General features: G+C 40.9%; 1 protein-coding gene across 6 annotated transcripts in view; it reads right to left on the bottom strand.

Annotated features, from left to right (window-relative positions):
• Positions 1 to 402: 402 nt before the first annotated feature.
• Tcf20 (transcription factor 20) overlaps positions 403 to 19,147 on the bottom strand; it is a 160,141-nt gene continuing 141,396 nt past the window's right edge. For 4 of the 6 annotated variants that reach the window (XM_050128155.1, XM_050128148.1, XM_050128165.1 and 1 more), the window contains exons 3-6: positions 18,048 to 18,141; positions 6,593 to 6,642; positions 5,406 to 5,528; positions 403 to 1,704 (exon numbers count right to left, since the gene is read on the bottom strand). In XM_050128155.1, coding sequence (XP_049984112.1) covers positions 5,445 to 5,528; positions 6,593 to 6,642; positions 18,048 to 18,141 — 228 coding nt within the window. In that variant the 3' untranslated portion in view covers positions 403 to 1,704; positions 5,406 to 5,444. The remainder of the gene's footprint in view (positions 1,705 to 5,405; positions 5,529 to 6,592; positions 6,643 to 18,047; positions 18,142 to 19,147) is intronic. The other 2 variants (XM_050128132.1, XM_050128140.1) reach the window with 2 other exon arrangements.

Raw genomic sequence — 19,147 nt, 5'->3', positions numbered from 1 at the left:
GCACACCACTCGCATCCATACCACCATCCAGGCAGGTGAGGTGAGAAATGGACCACACTGCTCGGTACAGTCATTAAAGCAAATTAACCTGCCATTTCTGCGGCCCTGAATTGATGAACACACTAGAACTCATTTATAATTACTTACTTCCAACTCAAAACACTATTTCCAATATTTCTTCTGTTCTCTTTAAAAAAAAAAGTCCATTAACATTGAATTATACATTTACAATCCTTAAAATTAATGCTGATTAGGAATATATCCTCATGTCAACTTCAAAAAGTCAGAATTGTCCCATGGGGCAGAAAAGAACCCTGGGTCTGGTTTCAGCCAACGTCCCCTTTGGGAGGCTGATCCTGAAGAAGGAAGAGACACATTCACTTAAAGTAAATGAAAAGGACACAAGGTTAAAATGAAGTTTATTATGTTTTTGATTTTTTTTGATTTTTTTTCGATTTTTGTTTTTTTAAATAAAACTGTTTGTAAAACAGCTATTTTATCCCCACGGCAGAGTGACCCCTGAAAGATGCACATATCCCTTCTTAAGGCCTTAACAAGATTTTTTTTTGTACTTTTTTCTTTTTTTAAAACTCATATATTTAAAAATTATACAATTTACAAAACAAAACAATACAACATAAAGATTCACGTAGCATGGGGCCACACATCTAACAAGCCCCCTTTTCCATCATAAAAATGAAAGCAATAAAGTCTTAGGGTGGGTGGTTCTGGCCAGCTTTACCCACCCAAATGGTTCACACGCTGTTCTCTCCCAGACCTGGCCTATTTCAGCAGCAGAGGCCTGGGCCTCCATGGGTTCCATGGATCCTGTGGGTCCCTATGGGTCCTAGCTACACGGAATGTGTTAAGGAAAGAGGGCGCCAGAGGGAAGCCATTCCTTAGTATATCTGTTGCTGTGGGGCCACTTTACCTACTTGGTGGAGCCACAGTGATCCAGGACACAGACATGACCTTGGGGCATCTACCAATTCCACCACCACCACCCCCAAAAAGAAAAAAAAAATTAAAAATAAATAAATAGTGTTTCTGGAAAGGAAAAAAATTTATTTTTGAGTTTAAACATCATTCCCCCACTTTTGAAAATGACCATCCCCATTCTGCCCTCCCCACAAACCTCCCCTGTGAGACGGGCTGACCAGAGGAAAGGTGGTATCATTTGTCTGCTCCTTCAGTCCTGGTCTAGTGTTCACTGAATTGTTGTGAGACAGGCTAAAGATCAAAGCCACACCTCATTCTTTATGAGATGAGTTTGTTCAATTCAATTTCACATTTAAATTTCATTGTCACTGGAACAAATTGAGTTAACTAGATAATTTTAAAATAGAATCAAAAGGGATAGCGCACCTTTCATTTAAACAAAGTCTTTCCAGACTAAAAATAGATTTATATATATATATTTTTATCCCTCCCTTTTAACCCCCCCTTCCCCATCAGCCCCCCTCCCCCCTCCCCCATATTGTCACTATGGAGATTGTGTCCATGGAAACAGCCATTCCAACATCTTGTGTCTTTCTTTCCTGTGGTGTCACCAGTTTGAGTGTGATGTGAGAACATAGGAAGGAAGTGCTGGCATGGGCAGGCGCAATGGGGGTGCAGGGCAGGGCAAGGTGGGGTGTGGTTGCACAGCAGAAGGATTCCATTCCATCATGTGTGTCCACCACCTTCTCATCTCCACAGTCTCACCTGGAAAACAAGCAGGAGACAGTGGGTGCTGTGAAGGTCTATATGGTCTCAGCACAGCTGTGGTAGCAATGGGAGGAGATGAGTTTCAAAGGTATCTTACACTCATACCTTTCTGTAGACGGCGGCTGGTTTTGAACACATCCAAGATCAATGCTAGCACTATCATGAGGCTTTGGACCAAACATGGGGAAAGAGCAGTGATTTAAGCTAATGGGCCTTGCATGGAAGGGATCAAGAAAAAAGATTCCTCTTCATCTCTTTCTGAAGTCTCTCCTGTTCCCGCCACCAATAGATAAACTTCAGAGTAGAACCCAAGTCCTGCCTCCACAAAGCTTACCAATAAGCAACAGCTAAGAAGGCTGGATTGTGTAAAGGACCTAAGAATGTACCATTCATAAGCACACATGCACATACCTGCCCTTTACAAAAAGTCCAGTAAGGTGGAAGGCACTTTGCAGTATAATATAGTACAACCTGAGACTCCAGCTCTGGGAATACAGGTGTTTTACCATGGCACTAAGGTAGCTTGAATCCATCTTCAAGATGAGGAAGCTCAAGTTCAGGGAGGTGACACTTGCAGCCCAAAGCATTTGGTTAGTTCAATGCAGGATTTGGGTGTATAGTTACCCAGTCCTTTGCTAACTAGGTTCTAGGAACTGTGTTTCATTGTATGAGACATGGCTGAGAAAAGGTAATTAGATTTCCTGTGAGTTTTCTGTCATTCCAACCTGAAGACGGTAAGTATTCTCTTTACATTTTACTGGGCATGTGGCTACTGTCCATAACAACAGCAGTTGGAAGAATAAGGGAAGGGGATCTTGAAAAACCAAAATGATTATCACTAAGAATGGAAATGTAATAAGACTAACTCAGTAGCAGAACCCTTACGTGGGACTTGGGTTCTACTCTACAACCACAAAACAATAAGCATCTGATGTTCAGCAAGGAGAACAGAGAATTCTCTTTGGACTCCTCACTGTGGCCTGAACCTGAGAGGGCTTTCTTTGTATCCTTCTCCACCAAACTCTAAGCTTGACTGCCAACTGCGGCAGGCATCACTCAGCTCAGCTATGCCAGGATTCAGAGGCAGACTCTTCTCTGAAGTACATGTGATCCCTACCTAAAGAGGAATCAAATTCTGACTCAGTACTGATTTATGGAATCGGGGAAATGTGATAGACTAAGGGTTTCCTTTTGGAGGGATAACCCCAGCAGCACTTCCCTAGAAGAAGCTAGGATTGAGGTGGCACTCATTCATCTGTGGATGAGCTGCATGCTTTTTTCATCTCTTGGTGACAGAGCAGGGCAGGATGCCACCCCTTTCTTTCCATGGCTCTTTTGTGCAGGGCACATGGGTAGGTGGCATTCCTAGTACCCAGGACAGACCATCACTTCAAATGATGGTTTCTGTTCTCTGTCTACTACATCTCAGGGCCCAGCAGAGAAGCCACATTCAGGAGTCCTTCTGTCAAAAGACTGTCTAAACCTGCAATGAACCCAAAGAGTAACACTCTTTCTTTGATTCCAGAAAGGGTTTCTTTTCGTATAGGACCCTTAGCTGTCCTATAACTAGCTCTGTTTTTCAAGATAGGTTTCTCTGTAGCTTTGGAGCCAGTCCTGGAACTAACTCTGTAGATCAGGCTGGCCTCAAACTCAAAGAGATCCGCCTGTCTCTCCCTCCCAAGTGCTGGGATAAAAGGTGGGCATCGTCACTGCCTGGTGAAGTTACTATCTCAACACCACAGGCCTACCATGATAAGATGCTTTATCATCCTCAGAAATGGATGGGACATGGCCTACTGGGCAAGTATCCAAAGTCTTTACCTCTCTTACATTCTTAGCCTGGTGAGGACAGGTGCACAAACCCCACATGTTGAAGCAACATCTTCTAGTCCCTAGCACTGGGTATTTTCTACTAGAAAGACAGTTTTAGCTCTCAGAAACACACAACTAGGTAGCATGCAGTGGCCAGTGTGCTCTGTATTTGCCAAGCCTTGTCAAATCCTCCTGAGTTCATCACTGTTATTTCTTTTACATAGGAAACAGAAGCATAGAGATACTAAGTAGCTTTAACCTCAGTCACAAAGCCCCTTTCACAACATTCTGTGTGAAGAAATGGGCTACCAGTAGGTCAGAACACATGCACACTCACTGTCCCATCTCTGCTTTGTGTGACTTAATGGTGACTCTCTATCCTGAGCATGAGTATTCCTTGAGGACAGTGGTTTGTTTTTGTCCCTCACCACTGAGGCTTCAATAACTGATTGGCCTTTGAAGAGCAATGACTGACCTCAATGTAACAACTGAACAGATAAGCCTAGAAAAGTTTTTTTTTTTATTGTATGATGTGTTTGCAAAGAATATTTCAGATATTATGACTGAACACAGGGTCTGCTCTTTTACTCAATAGGTGACTGCTGCAAACCCCAACAGACTTGAAGCCCATCCCTACATGAAGGTCAGGTCTATTATAGCCAGATACCAGCCCACGAAGGATGGAGTTAAAACTGCTCAGTCTTTCTGTTCAAAGTCCATTCTGCTTCCAGTCTAGAGCCGGAAACATCTAAAAATGAGTAGGGATGATAACCAAGGTCCCCAAGAGATGGTTTCCCAAGGCCCAAATTTTCTAAAACTCAGGCTAGAATTCAGGTTAAAATCAAGTTCCAAATGAACTCATTTTTACTTCACCCAAGCCTTCTAACACACATTTACTTCAGGGATCTAGCTCATGGTCCCCTTAGAGTTCGACTCCGACCATCAGGGTCAATATAGAGACTCTTACAGAGACTGCAGAGCCTATTTAGGCACAGTGGCAATCAAGTGCGTAAGTTCCACTGAAGGCCAATACAGTTCTCCAAAACCCATATGCGTTATCTCCCCACCACTTTGTCCTGAGGGCCACAACACTGTACCAGAAGGATTACGCACAGCCTGTAAAGCCCAACAGCTTCTATAAGTGCAGAGCTGACAATGTCTTGTAAGTCCACAGTCTTCTTATGTTTGGGTCTTATGCCCCAAGAACAAATAAAGTGGTTCCGGTTTGTCTTTCACACTGTGCTCTGCTCCAGGCATTGCTAACCCTACTCCCTGCAAGAGGAAGGCATAAAGAAAAAGCACAATAGCAATGCACTCACCATCCCCACCAGTGAGTCGTGGGGAACCCACATCTGCATCCAGACCTATCTCACAGTAGAATGCAAACAGCCTTCTTTCAAGTTAGCGCCTGAAGTACCAACTAAACATTTTCTTGGAGGAGGAAAACCACATACTCTTAGATTGATTCAATTGTTCTTCAAATTAACATTGATTTTTCCAGAAATGGAAAAACCTCCCAGTTGTATCCAGGAAGAGGGCACACTCCACAGAGAATATGCCTGCTGTGTCTGTGGGAAAAGAAGATCCCCCCCATTTAGAGAATGATACCTCAATACAGCTAGTCTCTCAGCCCACTGTGCAAAGCCCACGTCACAGTGATTCTGTTCTTTTTACACCCTACTTTTTTTCATCTCTCGGTGACAGAGCAGGGCAGGAAGGGTAAACCAAGCTTCCAGGGCCCATATCTTCTGAACTGCAGCCACTCACTACAATCAGTTTAATCCCTTGACATTGTTAAAAATCCACATGACAGTCTGAGGCCGGAGGCTTGGACACACATGGAGCTTGGTGAGGAGGTGGTGGGAGCCCAGCAGGCCCCAACTCACCTGTGCTTGCTGTCCATTCCCACGTGCACATTGCCCCCCTCACCCCCGCTCCGACTGCTCTGTGCTGAGGCTGCCTTTCGCGGTCTTGTTCTGCAAGGGGAGGAGAGGGCACGGAAGGGGAGGCTGACACCGGCCAAAGCCAAGGGGAGACAAGACAAAGGACAGAACAGAAAATACAGAGTCGGAACCAGGGAGGGTAGCGGTAAGGAAAGGAATGGCACATGGAAAAGGAAATAAAAACAGAGTCAGTACTGAATGACAAACAGGAGACACCCAGATGGGGCTTTCTGAGGCAAAATGTGATCACAGGTAAAAATAGAGAGAATGTTGTCTGATCCTGAGATCCCCTTTGAAAGCATTCTTAGAAGGAAACATAAGAGTCTGCCAGGTGCATTCTGAGGGCAATTTTCTACAGATGACTCCTTCGTTGTTTTTTTTTTTTTTTTCCTGATCCTTTTTGAGGACTGAATGGTCAATGACCACCAGATGTCAGTGTAACCTCAGCTAGACAGGTGAAGTGCAGGAAACATGGGCAGCAGAGCTCTCTACCCTGACCCTCCTCCTTCACCCCATCTGGCCTTCTGTGGCATCTCAAAAAATGAGTTACACTCATCTTTCCACCCTTCCTAAAGGGAATGACCATGAAAGCACCACTTAAACACACTGGGAAATGTGTCAGTGGTAAGCCATCCCTATACATTGTTGGGTTGCTTCTGCTGTACTACTTGGGAGAGAATGAGAGCTTCCCCAAGCTCTGGAGTTGACTCTTATTTCCTACCAAAGATATGTTTCTATACCAGGCCCTGCATCGACTCACTAAGAATTGATACATGAACTGGGTGGAGTTCTAGTAAACTCAAGTAGGAAGCAGCAATAGTTTCACTGAGTCTGATCTTCTAATTTCTTATATTAAACAGACAGACACCCCCCTCAAAACACCATACCTCTTCCCATCTTACCATAAAGGGTGTTGGTCCCATGCCCCAGGGATTCTTATATCTTTTAGCTTTGTGCACCCCCTAACTTTCAAAGACTAGGAGAGAGCTTCAGCTAGAGGTATATGTTGGTTGGACAGGCATGGGCCAAGCCTTTCAATGCTTAGGACTTTAAGTCTTTCAAGGGGAACTACCCTTATTCTCCAGCTACACAGCCAGTCTCACTTAAGAGTGCAGAGGTCTATGACTCACCTTGTGCTTGGGGCATCTCACCGAGAAGTTCTCCTCATGCAGCAAACAATCTACAAAACCAAGGAGACAGTCAGATGAGCCTATGAGAGCTCAACCACAGCAGGGCTATACTGGCTGAACTGATAGAAAGGCACCTAAGACACCTCAATACTGACTTATTTCCTTTCTTATTTCTTAATGTACATATGCAATACTCTTTATTTATGTGAAAAAATAAAAGTAGTTGCATAAAAGTCAGATGCCATAGGACACACACACTTTTTCCTAGTTTTGTTATGTTTGGTGGGTTTTCCAGGGAACTGCCATGGGGTGTTCACATGGCAACTGGAGTTCAGACCCTGTCTTGCTATCTTTCTAGTAAGAAAACATCAGTGACATCCAAAATCATCTATGATAATAACATGTTATCAAATCACAAAAAATTAGTATTTTAAAGTGGTTGATGATAAGGGTAAACAACCATGACATAGTTACACAAAAATCACTCCAACAACCAGGATATACAAATATGTAACTAAACCTTAAATTTCATTAACTTTTTTTGCTGGGTGGTGGCGGTACACACCTTTACTCCCAGCACTCAGGAGGCAGAGGCAGGCGGATCTCTGTGAGTTCGAGGCCAGCCTGGTCTACAAGAGCTAGTTCCAGGACAGGCTCCAAAGCTACAGAAAAACCCCGTCTTGAAAAACCAAAAAAGACTGAAATGAAATCTTCCAAAACATATCAATGACTCATTTGTAGGAAGAAAGGGTAATTTCCACTATAGACTTCTCTCTGTATTTCCAAAATGGCAATGCTTAATTAACCAAAGATAATCTCTAAAATAAGTGTTTCGCTAACCTCACAGGATCCATAGGATCAAGGCAAAACCTTTTCAAAAAAAAAAACAAAAACAAAAACAAAAAACTACCTGAAATACAGTGACATCCCCCCACCCCTTTTGCATCTATTCAAGAGAGTCAATTTTTCAAGACAGAATGGCGACCAAGCCTGGAAGCCAGGCTGTCACCTGCATCCCACAGCCCCTAGACACACAGGAAGACACTTCTGACATGATCACACAATAGGCATGGCACACTTTAGAGGGAAAACAAAATCCCAAAAGGATGATTTTAATTCCTGGAGTGGAAAAAAAATGATATATTGCAACTTTTAACACAGTGGCAGCGTGCCTGATGGCAGCCAAGAATACATGTGCCTTCAGGGAAGTCCAGCTTTAAGGCACAAGAGTACAGTATGGAACAGGGCAGATAAATCTAATTAATGAGTTCACTCTCTATATCACAGCTCTGAGAAACTGACAGCCAGGTCACTGGTGCAAGATGTGGTGGCAGAATGTTAATAAATATTGATCACACACTCTCAGCTCTCAAACACCACAGCAAAAAGCTGTGGTACTTACCTTAGTAAGTTTACTATTTAACCAGTTTAAAATGAGACCCAGATTAGCAGCCTATATAGCCACAGAGGAAAACACAAATGAAAACTTCTCAGGTCCTCAGTATCTTAGAGAATTTGGCTCACTTCAGTATTACCTGCCTATGGAGTCTCAGATCACCTCAACTACAGAGTGAGCTATCAGCTTTCTCAGATCAAGCCTCCAAAACTCAACTAACCTCTAGGCTCCTCCCTCCAGCATGCAACAAGCATAGCAGTAAACAAAATATGTTAATTAAAAACCCACAAGTTCATAGCATGACCAAGACTCCTGCTGCTCCAGTGAGTTTCGAACAGGAGGAGGCAGACAACTGAAGCTCAGGGAAGCATTCTCTTCTCACCTGGAGTCTCCAGCAGACTGTGCCACCAATCTCTAGGCCTAGTCAAACATGGCACCTGTGAAGCTTGGCCACCATAATGCCACAGGGTTTACAAAAGCATCCAGGAGAGGGACCATGTCAGTTGCAAAAGGCACCATCAGAAAGGCACAAGTGGGTTCATTCACCCTCAGAGTAACAGAATAGTGTGACCAGCTATGACAGGCCATTAATAAAATGTTTCCTAAAGTTAGAAAATGTTTCTTTCTGAGTTAAAAGAAAAAAAAGTCACAACTAAAATAATGTAAATATACATTACTTGTGGAGATGGAATTCTCCTGAAGAAGTTTTACAGAATGTGCCTACCTCTGCCCTTGCAGAACCACTGCTCTGTTCTCTTCTCATACAAATCTATGAATCATGAGGAATTCTAATTCCACTCTTTGCAAAAGTCAGAACATAGGCAGAAAGCTCAGAAGCTAGAAGGGTAGAGGAGAGATTATGTTATCCAACTGCCCCAGTGCTACTGAGGTAAGAGCGAAGAGTACAAACAAGTGTAGTGACAGGTGTCTGGTCCCACATAGTCAGCAACAATCACCTGATTGTTTTTTCTAAGACCCTGACACTACCTTGTAGTCCACAGGGCCTAGTCAGAATTCCTATAGGGTAGAAACAAAAGCAACAATTCATCAGATCACCACATGAACTAGAAAAGACTCACAAAGTGGACCAGTCAACAAGACTTGACCGCTACCTGTTCTCTGATCTTTCAGGTTCTTACCCCAAAATTTAACTCCCAATTTTTTTACTGATAAAGATTAATTAAAGTTTCATCTGGTGCCCAACGTTTGGGGCAACAATTCACAAAATAGTCACTTGCCCAAGGCTTTGCAGCCACCAGTATCCGCCTGAGCTGCACCTGCTGGAGTCACTGTGCTGCTGGCTAGCTGTTCCTCTTTTCCCCCAAGTCCTCTGAGTGAGTCTGGGATTTTCCTGTTGCAGCCTCTCTACAGCAATCTCCAGAATCCCCAAACGCCACCAGAGTTAGTCCCTTGACACCAGCCAGCTCTTCCTTCAGGCAGCTCTGTGCTTTCATTTCCTGCTGGTCACACATGCTGCTTTCCCATGTTCCTCCCTACCTTTCGGATGGCTGACTCTTTGGCTCCTTTCCCATGGGTTGTAGGCTTTCCCTGAACCCTTTCCTCAGGATGCTGACATATTATCAGTGGCAGCTGTCCTCAGCCAGGCTGTGTAACACCTGTGTTCCCTGCCTAGACATGCGACAGTCAGCCTTATACGTGTCATTATCAGCTGTTTGGTGAGACACCTTGGAATTCTTAAAGGGGCAAAATTAATTTTAAGAGAGATATAGAGATAGAGTTTTTTTTCCTACATTAAAAGATGGGAAACACTATTATGATAGAGGAAGTTTAGGTCTCTGTATATAAACCCTTCCACAATGGGTGGTTTATAAAATGGAACATTCAAATGAGGCAATAATTAACTTAGCTAAGATTTATATAATATCAGTTATAAACATTATTGGTTTGGTAACTGTTTTATCCCTAAAAAAGTTGGTTGACATGAGTGCCAAGATACAGACCTTAGAAAAAGATTACTAAATAATCAATTCTGACTGATAAGCTACAAGCCTTAGAAAACTTACAAAACTTAAAAAATAGAAAATAGAGATATTCAGACAAACATAGAGGAATTTAGGGGAGACCCAACCTTACCATTATATTATAAAATTAGAGGGGAACACTCCAAGGTTATCAAAAAGCCAACATTAATTTATCTAGTCACCATACAGGACCAACTGCCAAACGACAGACATCTCCAAGACTGTTTAAAAGCTCAATGGATTCCCATGGAAATTTTAGATTTGAAGAGACTTAATGAAGTGATAATCTCATATGGTATGCATTCACCTTTTGTGAAGTAGATGTTAAATTCATGGTCAACTAGTAACAGAATTCTACCACAAGACTGGAGAGACTTGATTAGAACAGTACTGGAATCTGGTCCTCAATTACAGTGGAGGTACTGGCGAGGCTAAGACTACTGAACCAAGAGTAGGGTTAGAAATTTCCCACGCCCAACTCCTTGGAGAGGGTGGTTACACTGATGTACAAAGACAGTTTATATATGATGAACACACCTTGACTCTACGCCGTTTGGCAGCTTTGAATGCTTGGAACAGAACTGAAGAAGTCAGAAGAGAACTGAGACATTTAATAAAGTTACACAGGGCCCAAAAGAAACCTTCACTGATTTCTTACAAAGACTGACTTCAACTGTAAATAGAATGATACCAAATTCAGAAGCAACACAAACTATAAGTGAATCTTTGGATTTTGAAAATGCTAATTCATGATACAAAAGGATAATTGGGCCTTTAAAGGCAAGGTCAGCACCCATAGAATAATAGATTCAAGATAGTCAATACTGAATCTCATAACCATGATCATGCTTGGATAAGAGAGGTGATTTCCAATGACTTGAAAAAAAACCCAAAATGTCAGATGTTTCAATTGCAGTAAACAGAGTCACCTAAAAAGGGTAGGCAGGGTGTTCCTAGAAACATGTATTTTCTAGTAATAATACCAAGAGAAGACTCCTGCCTCCTAGAGTATGCAGAAGGTGCAGCAAAGGACAACATCTGACCAATGAATGTAGATCAACAAGGGAATGACAAGGTAACCCTTTGCCAATGGGAAATGCCTTGGGGGGGGGGGGAGAGACTTTTGCATACTCCCATATCAAATTTGGTTGAATCATTCTCTGTCACCATGGGGGAAACTCCTCCCCAGAGCAATTAAAGGACTTAATGCCTCCACTGTAAAAAACAAAACAAAACAAAAACAAAAAACCCAAAAACATAACAAAACCAAAAACCATACTGCTCTGGATAATAGAACAGCCTTAGAAGATAAAACAAAAATTTCAGGAGAAACCATAAATTAAATATTATAAAGATTAGATTCAAACAAGAGAGATCTCTTGATTAGAAAAGGTGATAGCTCAAGAAACAGCATGACCATTCAATCTAAACTAACTTATAGACTGACAAATGCTTTTCATTTGATCAGATATAACTTGCCAAAAAGGAAGTTCTCCCAAATTAGGGTTGGGACAGGGTTTTATTTTTGTCTTTTCAAGAAAATGAAGGCATCCAACTAAGGAACTCATGACAACGGGACAAATGAGACATCTGAAGAAAAAGGATGGATCATCCAGAGAAAATGTCCCAAGAAAAAGAGTAAATTGGTCTATTGGTATATCACATCTCCAACAGAACAAAATTTTACAAATCTTCCCAAATGTTTGTTTCTGCTGTTCGCTACAGACATAATACAAGTGGTCTTCTTCAGTACCAGTTTAATTAAAAAGTAGAGCTGGCTTTGGAGTTGGAGCATGATTCTCTCCTTCACGAAACCCAACCATGGTTCTTAAAAGGAAAATCGAAAATCTCTGTCTCAAGTCAAAAGAACCACCAGATACAGGACAGAAGAAAAACCAAAATTAAGGGACTATTCTATTGCCACTAATCTCATAATTCTTTGGTTTATTTTGACTCTTTAAAACATCTCTTAAGTATAAATATTATTTCAAAATTTGTAAAATATATATATATTAAACTTTTTGTCATATTAATGGTCATATAGAGTCATAACTAATTCTAGAAAAAGGCCTCATCTAGCTTCCTATACATGACTTCGGGTTTGAGTTTCTATCAGGTAAGTAGGAATTAAGTTTTTGTACTCTGGATGTACATAACAAATTATGGTCATTAAACCTCTTTGAGATCTGCTGCATGACACGTAAAATGTTTAAGTTTTCTGCAGTGAACCAGGACCATGCCTAACAGCAACCTTTGAAGTCTCCAAATGTCGGGTGGGGCCCCACAAGGACGATTCCACCAGAAATAGAATAACACCACTAAGCTGAAAAACAACACGCAAAGACAGGTTGTGGAGATAAACTGCTCAGGACAATTTCAAGATGGCTAGGTGAGAAGGTCTAGTCTCACAGACTACTCTAGCCAGGACTTAAGACAAGACCTGCATTTCCCATTACACAGAGACTGGACAACATATGATACAGAGATAGCTCTTCCAGGATTTGATAATGAACCAATTTTTTTCCAAAGTCCCCTAAAGATGCCATTGCCCCAAAACAAGAAGAAATAATCATAAAACATGATGCCTACATTCCCAAGAGGTGGGGTGAGTGAGTTTTGATCATTTGGTGGGTTATGAATATTTGTCACCATTTAGGGGAATTGGTTACAGCTTGTTATTGGTAATGGTCAGGAAAAAAAGCTGAAAAAAGGAGATTAGATTCAGGAATGTTGTTCTGAAAAGAAAAGAGGGGGATATAGAAATGATGGGATAAGAGGGTAGATTATTAAATCTACCTTTAAACCAAAAAAGGACCACTAGTTTTAAATATTTTACATTGGTTTGAATTTTTGTATACTGATACCAATATTATTGATTATTTTTGTCATACTGTATGTTTCTACTCTTATTTATGGTATTTTTGAATATTGATGTAAATTTAAGATTATTTTTGTTAGAAAATACTGTACATACATTTTTACTCTTGTTAAAGGTATTGTACCTATGCAGCTCATTTAAAAATGTAATGCAAGTTTCTAGTTCTGGAATTATCACAAATTATTAAGGATAATAAGGAAATGCAGGTAGTAGTCACCTATAACAGTCATGTTTTCAAGGTCAAACAGATATTTTAGGTAGACAGGTGGTCTTCAAACACTTCACAGACCTACAAGAATACAACATTTAAGATGTTTTAATAACATACAAATCTTTTTTTTTTTTAATGACAATGAGACATGTCTGCTCCTGGCAGCACCAATCTAATTCAGAGATGATGGCATTGAAGAAACTCAGTATGGAGTTTATTTTTTTGTAGCCACTGGACAAGAAACTGCCCCTGCCTCAACTGCTGATGATATGCTGTCTAAATTGGACAAGCACAACACAAAAGAAAGTGCCAAACTTTGCCAAGAAAAAGCGGGACAGTACTTCAAAAATCTTGTGTCACAAAAAAGTGTCAAATATTCTAGGCTTGCAGGCCGAAGATACATGCCCCAACATTACAGAGAAACCTTGGTGAATGTCCAGGCAGCCAACTATTTCTATCATTTCTTTCTTTCTTTCTTTTTTTTTTTTTTTTGGTTATTCGAGACAGGGTTTCTCTGTAGCTTTGGTGCCCATCCCGGAACTAGCTCTTGTAGACCAGGCTGGCCTCGAACTCCCAGAGATCCGCCTGCCTCTGTCTCTCGAGTGCTGGGATTAAAGGCGTGCGCCACCACTGCCCGGCTTCTATTATTTCTTAAATTTGGGAGTTGATGCTGGGCATTTCTTCTTTACTGGGGTAATATTATATCACTTTCAGGTCTCTGATGTCAAGTTAAAGACTAAACAATTAAGTTTTCATATGGTTGAAAGACATTTAAAAGAAGATAGTTTTGGGTTGGTAATACAAGTTAGGATAGAAAGTGAATTAAGTACAACACTTTGAACTCACCAAGAAAGGATAAAAATGGAGCATTTTCTCTGGATTTGTCAAATGCAAATATACTAGACATGTAAAAGTAATTATTGCCTATATATTTGTATATAGTTACTGTACTTACTATATATAGTTTTAGAATGTTAGCTAAAACCTTCACTTTTTATTTAGACAAAAAGGGGGAAATGTGTGATATTTTGATCGTATTCTGGCAAAAAAAAAAAAAAAAAAAGCTTGCTTGGAGTCAGAGGGCAGAACTAGCCACTAGCTGACCACAGAGGTTCGAAGGACTGTAGAGAGAGGAAACAGGAAGTGGTAAGGCAGGGCTGAGATCCTTTCTGAGACCTCAGAAGAATCCTTTTTGAGAAAGGATCTCAATCTCAGCCCTTTTGGACAGAGGAAAGAAGGAGGTAGGAAGCAACTAGCAGCTGCTCCCTGCTCTCTGATCTTTCAAGTTCTTAACTCAGTATTTTGACTTCTGATTTTTTTCATAAATTAATACCCCCCCACACACACACACAGTTTCCTTAGTCCCGCTATCCACATTTCAAGTACTCAATGGTCACATACGGGTGAAGCTACCACCTCTCCCCCACAGCAGAAAGGTCTACAGCATTTCTATTACTATGGAACATTCCAGTGAACAGTATGCTTTACCCCTGAGAAACTGTGCCAGGAAATAGACAGAAATAGACTGGGAGCTGGGAGCAGCATCCCAAGGCCCTTGCTGTTGCAAACCTGGCTGCATATTTAAGGGTAAAGATGGGGCATGCCTAAAGTCGAAGTGGTTACCTGTCTAAGTGTATAAGCTTCTGTTGCTGAGCAGTCTTTGTGTGGGAGACTACTTGCTCACCCAGGCACTGACTGGGACAGTCAATTACTGCATAAATCCCCCATTCAAAACCATTCCCCAAACTTAACACTTCAGAATTCCCATTTAAGAGAAGCTTCAAGTAAAGAAAACCAGATGTTCTCATGTAACTACAAGCAACACAATGAATATAAGGAAAAGGAACTGCTTGACTTTAAAAAGATTTAACAGTCCAACCACAAGCTAGGGTGAATAGCTCAGGCAACATAAAAACGTACTAGCAGGAAGAATGAGGTCAAGTGTGGAGGTACACGCCTACAACCTTAGCCCTTAGGAGCAGACAGGAGGAGCAGTTCAAGGCTATCCTCGTCACATAGTGAATTTGAAGCGAACATTGGCTACATGAGATCATATCTCAATAAAACAAATAGGGAGGAGAAAGAAAAGAGTACAAGTAGAGGTATAATGAAGGAGAAAGGAAAACAACAGTCCAAAACTCAAATCCCATTAAACAATGGTTCAAGATTCTTTACTTCCTTCCTACCTATCCCCATAAAGTAGCTCTATGGCAATTGCACACAAATGCGTATATTCAACATTTTTAAAAACCTCTATACAATTCTTTTTCTTTTTCGAGTCTCTAATAGCAACTTGGAGAAAAGACATTAGAAGGAAAAGAAGGGCATAGAGGATGTCGACTCAATACAAATAGTTACCTGGGAAGGAGAAACTTAATTTGGGAAACTGACTCATAAGACTGGCCTCTGGGTGTATCTATGGAGCATTTTCTTGACCACTGACTGACTGATTTTGGCCGGCCCAACCCACTGTAGACAGTGCCACTCCTGGACAAGTGGTCCTGAGTTATATAAGAAAGCAAGTTAATGAGGAGATGGCTCAGTGGTTAAGAGCACTGGCTGCAATTCCCAGCACCCACCTGGTGGCTTACAACCATCTGTAAATTGAGTTCCAGGGATCCAATACCCTCTTCTGATCTCCAAAGACAGCAGGCAGGCACACGGTGCACAGACATGCAAACATGCATACATATAAAGTAAAATAAGTTGAAAAGAAAAAAAAAAGGAAAAGGAAGCTGATCAAGACATTAAAAGCAAACCAGTACACAGCATTCCTTTGTGGTTTGAGCTTCAGTTCCTGCCTCCAGGTTCTTGTCCTGACATTTCTTAACAATGGCCCATGACCTCAGAGTTGCAAAATGAAACAGACCCTTTCCTTCCAAAGGTTGGTTTTGGTCAGTGTTATCACAGCAACAAAGAAACTTAACTAGGACACCAAGCATGTAATCCCACTACTGGGGGAATAGGAAACAGACTGGCTCAAAACAAACAACAAAATGATGAGCTCCAAGTTCAGTGAGACTTTGTCTCAAGGGAATGAAGTGGAGCGTGATCGAGGCTCTGCCACCCTATTACACCTATAACTCCCCCTAAAAAAACAGGTTCCATTATAGCACTTCCTTTTTTAAAAAAATATTTTATCATTTTTATTTTATGTGCATTGGTGTTTTTCCCGCATACTTGTCTGTGTGAGGCTATCAGATCCCCCTGGAACTGGAGCTACAGGGAGTTTTGAGCTGCCATGTGGATGCTGGGAACTGAACCTGGATCTTCTGCAAGAACATCCAGTGTTCTAAACCTCTGAGCCATCTCTCCAGCCCCCACCGTTATTTTTGTTAACTCTCCTCTGTTCCTGTACCCATCTGTCTTATTTCTCCCCTCAGTAACCAGTACTCCGTTTTCATGTCACATGTATTCTACTTCTTTTCCCTCCCTGCTAAAACCACTTCTCCATTCACAGTCCCCCTTTTAATTTTGTGACCTACATTCACACAAACACACACTATAAAAATTAGAATCTAAGAGCTGAATGAGAGAAATGTGTAGTATTTGTCTCAATACTGTTTCCTTTCATCTACTTTTTTATAACAGTATTTTCCAATTCATCTACAGATTCAGTGAAATCCCTATCAAAATTTTAATAGTCCTCTTTTTCGCAGAAATGTGTAAGTTTATCATAAATTTCAAATGGAACAAAGAAGTACCTAAAATAGTGAAAACAATCTTGGAAGGAAAATAAGGTATAAATTTTCCAATTTTCTTGTTCATTTTTTTTGGAGGAGAAGCAAGCATACTTGGTGACCAAACATGCTAAAAAGCAAGCACTCTGCCATTCCCAATTTCAAATCTACTACAAAGCTATAGTATCATGATAGTGGAATATTGGATAGAGTCAAGAAATAAGTTCACGCACAGTGGTCAAGTGATTTTCAACAAAATGCCAGAATTCAATGACAGAAGAATGGTCATTTCTAAGTAGGGCAACTGGATAACTGCTCACAAAAAACAGATCTGAATTGCTGTTATTCCGCAAAACAGTCAAAGACAAAAGAACTAAAGTTTTAAAACTCTTTAAGAAAAAGACCACCAAAACCCCACTTTGGATTAGGTGTTTATTACTGTAGGATGTTACCAAAAGAAAAAATAAGATGAATTAGACTTTATCAAGAGCCAACTTTTCCTGGGGTCTATCTCAGTTGGTAGAGTGCTAATCTAGCATACATGATGTCCTGGGTGCCATGTTCAGTATTATGTAAACTAGGCATGGTGGTGTACGTCTGTAATCTCAGCACTAGGGAAGTAGACATCAGGAGTTCAGGATCATCCTTGACTATATGAGCAAGTTTGAAGCTACTTGGGCTACATGAGTTCTTGTTTCAAAAATAAAAAAACACCTTCAGAAAGGTGAAAAGAAATGAAAGAAAATATTTGCAATTCATGTATTTGGTAAGGGGGGCTTACAATTCTTAATATTTTATAATAAAAAGAATAAAATAATTTAACAATGGGCAAAGAACTGGAACAGACACTTCTCCACAAAAGCTATACAAATAGCCAATAAATACATAGATGCTTAATATTATTAGAGATGTACAATATCAGTCAACAGCAATATAGCATTTCACACCCATCGGGATATCTATAGTGATAATAAAGACACCTAAGTATGGTTGGTAAAGATTTTGGGAAATTGGAACCCTAATACATTGCTGGTGGGAATGTAATCCTATGGCAGTTATCCAAAGGTTAAACATGGAGCTAACATGCAATGAGAACTGAAATCCTATGACCATACAAAGACTTGTATGTGACTTTTCTGTGGCAGCATGACACACGGTGAAAAGTTGAAAACAAACCCCATGTTCATCAACTGATAAAAGGTAAGTCCAACACAGCAATAAATTGTTAGGCAGTGAAAATAAAGTGCTAACACATGCAGAAACATAGATGAACCTTAGAAATCAAAAGTGTGTGTGATCCCAACTTACCTGCGTCAATGGCACATGGGTAATGGTATCGGAAGGAGCAGCCTTTGTTGTAGCAGCCCAAGGTAGCGCCAGCCTCCTGGCAGTGGGAGCATTTCTGAAAGGAAGAAATGAGCATGTCAGTAACTCCAGACCTGCCCCTCTCTTGCCAGCTTATCTTTATCTCATCCGTTGGACCTCAGCATGGCCTCTGTGGTTAGAGATATCTGTGGTGGTAGGATAGGTTGGTCCATTTCTCAACCACCACTCATTAACCACACCATGAGAAGAAATCCAGCAGATTGTTTTAAGGCCAGGTCTCATAAATAACTTCAAATCAAACAAAACACACCAAGGCAAGTAAGTGACACTATACACATGGTAGACACACCAGTGTGTGTAGCTACTCTGGTACTACCCTACAGTGGGTATACCAGACCTGCCTGTTTTACCCACTCCTATGATCTACTGGTAAATTCCTGTTATTATACACTGCCTGTAGATCTTGCTTCTATTTCTGCCATAGAAATCTTGTGTAGGTGGGGAGTTAAAGTATACACAGACACAAACACACGCTTTTACAATTTAAAGTAGAATTTGGTTTCTTGTTCTTATATTTTTAAGATTTTATTTTTAATTTTGATCTACTTTATCCCAAATGCCCAATACAAGTATATTTTTCTTTCCATAAAATATGGGTTCCTGTACACAAATGATATTTTTATAAATGAATCCTATTTTAAATGTACTAAGAAACCTGCCATGAATTTCTGGCTAAGCGAGACACTATTCTCTAATTGCAATGCTCCTCCTTATATGGTCAGAAGCAGCGCATATCTCTATTGCCACTTCCATGTGGCTGCTGTAAGTACTCATCCTGCCAATCCCAACAACATCATCAAAATGCAACCACATGTGGCCCTACTGAGGAAAATATGCAGATTAGTTATCCTTCTTGGGTGTGGCTATGACCCATCCAGAAAAGCTAACAGAAGACACAGACACTTGTTCCTGATTCTATGAAAAATAAAGTGTGTGTGTGTCCTTAAACCTTCACATCTGAGCTGGCTAAGCTTCCAGAACACTGGCAGCTGTGGAGCCTAAATGTACACCATGTCTCAGGA

This window comes from Alexandromys fortis, unplaced genomic scaffold (assembly GCF_014885135.2).
Source record: "Alexandromys fortis isolate MF-2015 unplaced genomic scaffold, M_Fortis_MF-2015_v1.1 scaffold_28, whole genome shotgun sequence".
Classification (NCBI taxonomy): Eukaryota; Metazoa; Chordata; class Mammalia; order Rodentia; family Cricetidae; genus Alexandromys; species Alexandromys fortis.
This window is presented reverse-complemented; position numbering and strand designations above follow the sequence as displayed.